The 7,605-nt window shown below is 60.1% G+C and overlaps 1 protein-coding gene and 1 non-coding gene across 2 annotated transcripts; both read left to right on the forward strand.

Moving 5' to 3' along the window:
• The first annotated feature begins 172 nt into the window (after positions 1-172).
• On the forward strand, positions 173-254 carry TRNAS-CGA. The gene has a single exon. It is a non-coding gene; the product is annotated as a tRNA-Ser (tRNA).
• Positions 255-761: 507 nt separating this feature from the next.
• Positions 762-6,940, forward strand: FTCD (formimidoyltransferase cyclodeaminase). Its single transcript, XM_009320831.1, has 14 exons — positions 762-815; positions 1,622-1,805; positions 2,186-2,314; positions 2,505-2,593; positions 2,839-3,018; positions 3,108-3,245; positions 3,564-3,695; positions 4,367-4,428; positions 5,204-5,333; positions 5,472-5,633; positions 5,893-5,936; positions 6,017-6,155; positions 6,569-6,664; positions 6,854-6,940. The coding sequence occupies exons 1-14, from the start codon at positions 762-764 to the stop codon at positions 6,938-6,940; spliced, it is 1,626 nt and encodes a 541-aa protein (XP_009319106.1).
• The last annotated feature ends 665 nt before the right edge of the window (positions 6,941-7,605 follow it).

A 7,605-nucleotide genomic window follows, 5' to 3' on the forward strand; every position in this document is an offset into this window, starting at 1 on the left:
GGTGGCCCCTGCCATTAGGCCCTGTGGAGCAGAGTGGGGCTGAGGCTGTGTGCGGGGATGCATCGGACACCCCAGAGACTTTTCTACTTCCCAGGAAAACAAGGCAAGTAGGGGGGGCAGGGGGGTGCCCAGGGTAGGGGGCAGGTGTCCTCCCTGCATGCCCCAGACTGGGGCTGTGATGGCCGAGGGGTGAAGGCGTTGGACTCGAAATCCAATAGGGTTTCCCTGCGCAGGTTCGAATCCTGCTCACAGCGAGAGATTTTACCTGCCACCTCGGTGCCCATGCTGGGGGTCCTGGCAAGTAGCTGTCCCCCCACGGTCGTACAGTGCTGGTGGTCCTGCTGCTGTGCCCTGGGCCAGGAGCAGGCTGTCCGATCTGGTAGCCACAGCATGGTACTGGGCACAGCAGATGATTTTCTTCATGTGCCATCACCTTCTCCTAGCATTTAATTGGTGCTGGTGGGTAATTAGTGTTGAAGGCTGGCCCTGGCAAGCATGCTGGCCCTGACAAGCAGGCAGCGCCCTTGTGCCCTGAGCTGCTCCAGACGCAGAAGGGACAGTACTATGTTGTTTATCCAAGACCCTTTCTGACTCCTGACTACTGATCGATGCAGTTAATGAGAAACCCTGGCCTGGGGAAGAGGCAATGGGTTGGGTGCTGGAAAGTTTTTGCTCTGCAGTGGGACAGGAAAGGGCAGGCAAACCCACAAGGTGCGAGGAGCTGAGCCGGGGGCTGCGGGGTACAGGCAGACCCAGGGACCATGGCCAAGCTGGTGGAGTGTGTTCCCAACTTCTCGGAGGGGAATAACAAGGAGGTGAGGGAGCGCGTGGAGGGGCTGAGGAGTGGGCGATACTGGGGTGCGGATGGCTGGGCTGCCCTGGTGCAGGGGCCGTGCAGGCAGCACCCACTGCCAGACTCTGTCCTGCATCCTTTGAAGTGCTGTGCACCTTTCCCTGCCTGGCTAATGCTGAAAATACCCAAAGGCAGCCCCTGCTCCCTTTTGGCACCTTGGTGAGAAGTGGGGGCTCAGACATGCCCCCCCCCACCTGTAGGTTGCTGTAGCACCAGGGCTTGGGGTGGTCTGGCATACCCCCTTAGAGAAATATCGCTTGCAGTTGTGCCGAAACACACCGTCCAGGTTAATGAGATCTGTGCTGGGCATGAGCCCCAGGCTGAACTTTGGTCCTGCTGGGGGCAGGGCAGTTCAGCAAACCCAAAATTGCAATAAAACCACTGCCTCCCCCAGGGAACAGGCTTTGCAGAGCCATATCTATTTTGAAGCTAACAGGGGACAGTATCCTCAGGAACAGCAATTTGTGATGGTGCTCTCTGATGTACAGCAGTAGCCGGGCATCTCTCCCCCACCATGGTGGGTTTGGGACTCGCTGGGAGCCAGGGGTGTCCCAAACCCCCTGGGTAGGAGTGGCATGCTCATGCCTTTGGCTCCTGCATCTTCTGCAGCGCAGGGCTGCATCCCCACTGATCGTGGGGTCACCCCCAACCCCAGTGCCAGTGGGAACGGGGGAGAGATGTGAAAAGGCATCCCCCACCTTGCGAAGCTTGGGCTGTGGCGGGTGTCCGGCAGGCTCAGCTGCCGTGCCCCCCTCTGCTGTCCGGCAGGTGATTGATGCGCTGGGGCAAGCCATCTCCCGGACGCCGGGCTGCGTGCTGCTGGATGTGGATGCTGGCGCCTCCACCAACCGGACTGTCTACACCTTCGTGGGGTCGCCTGAGGCCATCGTCGAAGGGGCACTGAGCGCGGCCCGTGTGGCTGAGCAGCTCATTGACATGAGCCAGCACACGGGTGAGCTTGGGGGCAGTGCAGGAACTGATCTGGCATGGAGCATCCCTCAGCTGTGGTGCGTGGTCAGCTCCAGGTGCACCTTGCATGGCTGGAGCTAAAATCAGCTGCCAGTGGCCAAGCATGGCACATTACTGCACCTGCAGCAAGCAGTGCTGCTAGGATGGATGGTGGTGGGACTGTGCAAAGCTCTTACTCATCCTCCTGATCCAGAGAGGCTGAAGCCCTCCTGTGCCGGGGCTGGAGTAGGCATTATTGCTGCAAACCCAACTTTCCTCATGGTGGCAGTGCACAGTCTGCAAAAGAGGCTGGGAAAGGGCTGTCCTCCCTCCTTGTCTGCTTGCTCTTCCCAGTTCCCATCCTTATATCTGCCCTGTCATCAGGCGAACACCCTCGCATGGGGGCTCTGGACGTCTGCCCCTTTGTGCCGGTGATGAACGTCAGCATGGAGGAGTGCGTCACCTGCGCCCATGTCTTTGGGCAGCGCTTGGCAGCGGAGCTGGGGGTGCCTGGTGAGTGGGGGCCAGAAACCTCTGCCCGTCCTGTCCCACCCCACCTGCTTCCAGCTGTGAAGAAACTGCACACCTTTTGCAAAAGCTTAACCAAGTGGAGTTTGCTCCCAAATGGGCAAAACCAGACCCTGCTAGATGACGTGCCGCCAGCCTCTGCCCGGCGGTGCTCACCCCCGGCTCTGTCTTGCAGTTTACCTGTATGGAGAGGCGGCACGGGAGGAGAGCAGGAAAGCCCTGCCTGCCATCCGCGCTGGGGAGTACGAGGCGCTCCCTGAGAAGGTGAGCCTGGCGGCACCTGGCTGGGAGGCACGGGCCGGGCAGAGCCGAATCACACCTCCCCGGCTTCGTGGAGGGTGCCAGGGGCTGGCATAATCCCTTCGCACCAAGAGGAGCTGATGAAACGCTTTGGGTGCTGCTGAACATGAAGGTGGTCGTGGTAGATGCCAGCTGGGGAGGGAGATGCCGTCCCCGGGAGGGTGGCTCGTGGTGGTGTCAGCCCACGCGCTCTCCTCCCTCCTCCCCAGCTTGCAAAACCAGAGTGGGCTCCTGATTTTGGGCCCCCAAACTTTGTTCCCCGGTGGGGGGCCACGGTGACGGGTGCCCGGACCTTCCTTATCGCGTACAATGTCAACCTGCTGTGCACCAAGGAGCTGGCTCACCGCATCGCCCTCAACCTCCGCGAGCAGGGTCGTGGCACCAACCAGGTACCCCTGCGCCAGCGGCACACCAGGAGCAGACCTGCTTGCCCCCATGCCTCCTGGGCCATGCCTTGAACCGTGGCGGTTCTTGGCAGCCCGGGCGCTTGAAGAGAGTGCAGGGCATCGGCTGGTATTTGGAGGAAGAGAATATAGCCCAGGTTTCGACGAACCTGCTGGACTTTGAGACCACACCGCTCCATGCTATCTATGAGGAGGTCTGCCGAGACGCGGAGGTGGGTGGTGCAGGGCAGCATGCCATGCTTGTTTCGATGGGGACTTTGTAGAGGATGTCTCCCTCCAAGTTTTTCTCCCCATCCCCAGGTCAGGCTCTGCTTTATCTCACACTCAGCTCAGCCAAGCTGGGCAGAGCGCTGAATGGCACAAAACCCCCAAAAGCTCAGCGACTTGCTGCTAGCTCCCAGCTCCTCCATTGAAGGCTTTTCCATGAGCTCCCCAGGTCCTAGGAAGGGATGAGGGCTACGAGGCTGGGGTGATAGTGGTGGCAGGGCATGTGGCTCTGGGGACAGTCACGTTTCTGATGTCCTTCGCAGGCACTGAACCTCCCCGTGGTGGGATCCCAGTTGGTGGGGCTTGTCCCCAAGAAGGCCATGCTGGACACAGCCGAGTTTTACATAAAGAAGGAAAAACTCTTCATCCTGGAGGAGGAACAGAAGATCAGGCTGGTAAGGTGGCTCCTCCCGGTACCAAGACAAGGGTGGGATCATGAGAGAGACACACCCACCCCCCCAGCCTCCCAAAGTGGCACTGAGCAGAGATTTGGGACCATGGCAGCTCCCAGGCATGACACTTGTCTCCAGGGATGGTGCCTGACAAGCTGTGAGGGCACAGCAAGTGGGACAAGTTGCTTTATTGTCCTGAGGATGCTGAGATGCTCAGGGAGCAGAGAGCCCATCCCATGAGGACAGAGTGTGGGCAGCAGCTGCCCAGCTTGCTTGCATGGAGGCCAGGAGGGGAAGGAGACCTCCCCAGATCTCAAGGACAGTGTGTGGCATTATGGGAAACTGCCCCAGGACTGGCGTAAGCTGGAAACAAGGAGACAGGCTCTGCTTTTCAGCTGCAGGAGGGAGGGACTTTTCCACCCTATGGGGAACGTGCTAGATAAGAGCAAGCTAATTATTTATCAGTGCAGTTTCCAGTCATTTGTAGGCAGCCACACACCGCCCCCAAGTCTGGGATGGGACGAGCTGGTGGATGCCAGCTGTCCTCTCCCCGGGTGGTGGCCTCAGCAACTCTGTCCTAGGGCTGGATCATCCATGGTTAATTAACAGCAAGGAATGACGATGCAACGGGACTTATCGTGACGGGGCTGATGTGGCGGTGCTGCTCCTTGCAGGTGGTCAGCCGGCTGGGCCTGGACTCCCTCTCTCCGTTTCACCCCCGGGAGCGCATCATCGAGTAGGGACCCCCATCTTGCTGCTCATCATGGTGCCCATCCCTGCCCAGACAGGGGGATCCCACTGCCTGCATCTTGCACTCAGCTTGTTTTGAGAGTGGCGCCTGCACCCAGCTCCTCTTCACACCCAGGGGACATCTCTGCCGGGTGTTGTGCAGGCGCAGGGTGGTTCCTGCTCCCAAATGCTGATGGTTGTGAACGTGGGGTGGGGGGACTCCAGGTCACTTGGGCAGGCAGCGAGAGCAGGTTTCATGGCCAAACTTGAGCATGTACATGTTAAATCCCCCACCCCATCCCCAGCCCAAATTTCACAGCCTCCAGCTCACACGCTGCCCTCCAAGGAGAGACGCCGTACTGCAGCGCCCAGTGTAAAATACACGTCTGCGGGGGGAAAGAAAGGGAAATCCACCCGTGCTGAGGTGAAATCAGGATGTGCACTTTAAGTCCTTGTTGTCCCCCCCTGGGGACATGGCTGCAGGCATGTTTCTGTCCCACCAAACACCATTTGCATGAGCCCACCTTGTCTAATGTAGAGCAACCCCCCACACCACCACGACATGTGCTCCCCGGCTGTCTGTCTGTCCCCATGGGGCTCGGTGTCCTCTCCCCAACCCTCCCGCTGGGTTTTTTGGGCTAGCCCCCTTCTCAGCCACCTGCAGAGCCAAGGGGTGGATGAAAACCTGTTGGAGAGGGCAGTGCCGGATGAGAAGGGATTGGGTGGTGGTGGTGGGTGCCCCTGCACCTGTGGAGGTGACCCATGGGGACGCTGTGCCGCAGGTACCTGGTGCAGGCAGGAGAGGTGGATGGGGGGCTTGTGGCCAAGCCACTGGGTGCCTTCGTGCAAGCAGTCGGTGGGAGGTCGGCAGCACCGGGAGGAGGCTCTGTGTCTGCAGCCGCAGCTGCCCTGGTATGTGCCCCACACCGGGATGGGGTCCCTGCCTGCTTGGGGGATCCTCTGGGTGTGCCGAGCCCCCAAGGGGAGCCGGCACGGCAGTAGCAGCGGGCACTGTGCCCTGCTGGAGTATTTACTCCTGTGCCCTCTCAGGGAGCAGCGCTGGGCTGCATGGTGGGGCTGATGACCTACGGGAAGCGGCAGTTTGAGGAGCTGGACCCCATCATGAGGAAGCTGATCCCCCCCTTCCACCAGGCCATGGATGAGCTGGTGGCAATGGTGGACGCTGACTCCCACGCCTTCAGCAGCTACATGGTGAGGTCCCACCAGCAGCAGACATCCCGTGGAGAAGCAGGGGGCTTTCCAGCTGGGAGGGGGGCCGGCATCCCTGCACCCTGGTGTCCTTAGGAGCAGGGCTGGGACCTTGGCCCAAGGCAGGGCCAGGGGAAGGGACATCATCACATAAAGGAGGTTTGCAAGAGCATGGGAACTGTTGGGTCTGCCCTGGCCCCTGATGCAAGGCATGCGGGATCTTGGAGCAAATGGCAGCAAATCTGCTTTTCTTTGCCTGCAGGAAGCTATGAAGCTGCCAAAAAGCACCCCTGAAGAGCAGGAGAGGTGAGCTGGGCTGGTGGGGACTTGCAGACTGGGGGAGCACGGCCACCCAGCGCTCACTCCAGGGCTGTCCCCCCTCCCAGACGCATGGCTGCTATGCAACAGGGGCTGAAGACAGCCGTGAGGGTTCCCTGTGCTCTGGCAGAGAAGGTGAGCGGGCTCTGGCCTTCTCTGAAGGAACTGGCACACCACTGCAACCTGGCCTGCAAATCTGACATCCAGGTATGGCCCCAGCTCATGCACTGCCCCGGCTGGGGCTTTGGAGGCTGCCGGGCTCAGCGCTTTTCCCTGCAAGGTGTCCCATTGTGTCCTGACCTCCGGGATGCATCACTCCAGCTGCGCTTCCCAAACTGGCCAGTGGTTTCCGCGCGCTAACTTTTTGGCAGCTTGCAACTGCAAGCTGTAGGAGAGTTGGCCTCCACCAGCTCTTGCCTGAGTTTTCCCACCTATGTCACAAAGCCATGAATGGTTCCCACTGCCGGAGCCATGTCCTGAAAATACCAGGTTGGAAAGTGTCGCATGCTGCTGGGTCATGGAGGGTGGGAGTCCTGCAGCATAAGGGCCTGCCCTGCTGTAGGACTGTATGGTGGTGCTCTGGTTCGGCAGGAGAGTTTCTTGCAAGCCTCTTTTCCTAGGTGGGAGCCAAAATGCTGGAAGCGGCTGTGTTCGGAGCTTACTTCAACGTCATGATCAACCTCAAAGACATAACGGATGAGAAGTTCAAGCTTGCGGTAAGCAGGGGCTGTGCGTGTGCCCTGGCCCTGGTGGTGGGGATGAGGTGGATGGAGATGAAGCCCCCGGGACCCCTCATGCCTGGGCACCCCCTCCCTTTGCCATCAGTGGGATGCATGGAGTGGATGGTGGATGGCTCTTCTGTCCTGTTGAGTGGCAAACGATACACCTTCTCTCCCCCCACGCAGATGTCGCAGAAGGTCTCCAGGCTGCTGGAGGAGGCGAAGCAAGGCTCGGCGCTGGTGCTGGCACTGCTGGAGAAGCGGGCAGCCTGAGAGGGGCTCAGGGACAGGACGGGGGCACTGCAGAGGCAAATACAGCTGGAAAACACACTTGTCCCTGCTTGGACTCCTTTGTTATCCACCTCAGGAGAGCTGCTCTGCTCAGGCGGATCCCAGTGTCATGTCCCCCGATGGCCTTTCCCTGGCCAAGGGTGACTTTTGCTGTCTGGGGCTTGGACCCCAGTCTCCATCCCCCATCCCTGGAGCAGAAGGAGCTGGCTGGGCTGGCAGTGCCTGGGGCCACACGGCTCCCAATGGAGGGGACGGCAGGGACCCTGTGGCACTGCCCAGGAAAAGATTCCTGTGCGTGGGCACCTCCTGACCCCACAGACCCCTGTGTGTTTCTGGGCCCAGAAAACCCCCTGAGACACCCCCCTGCCCACAGGGCTGGGGCAAGACCTGTTGCAGTCCCTTTCTGTGAGGTGTCTTTTTGATGGTGCATGATGAGACCAGCCTGTTGCGTTGCTCACTGGCCTGGGAAAGGAGCACTGCCAAATGCAGGGCAGCATCAGGGGTGTTATCAGGGAGATGGGGATGGGACGGCTCTGCCCACTCCTCATAGACTCCCCGAGAGGAAGAACTAAGCATCAGGGCACCCAGCCCTGTCTCCTGCCTCTGTTGACCATGTCTGATGGCAGATATCACCTCCTACACCCGCA

Source organism: Pygoscelis adeliae, unplaced genomic scaffold (genome assembly GCF_000699105.1).
Source record: "Pygoscelis adeliae isolate BGI_AS28 unplaced genomic scaffold, ASM69910v1 Scaffold63, whole genome shotgun sequence".
NCBI classification, from domain to species: domain Eukaryota; kingdom Metazoa; phylum Chordata; class Aves; order Sphenisciformes; family Spheniscidae; genus Pygoscelis; species Pygoscelis adeliae.

Bases quoted from the DNA above. Each gene is read 5' to 3' on its own strand.
- FTCD (XM_009320831.1), top strand. From the start codon at position 762: ATGGCCAAGCTGGTGGAGTGTGTTCCCAACTTCTCGGAGGGGAATAAC. The intron at 816-1,621 runs GTGAGGGAGCGC...GCTGTCCGGCAG, and splicing joins CGGAGGGGAATAACAAGGAG to GTGATTGATGCGCTGGGGCA. The intron at 2,315-2,504 runs GTGAGTGGGGGC...TCTGTCTTGCAG, and splicing joins AGCGGAGCTGGGGGTGCCTG to TTTACCTGTATGGAGAGGCG.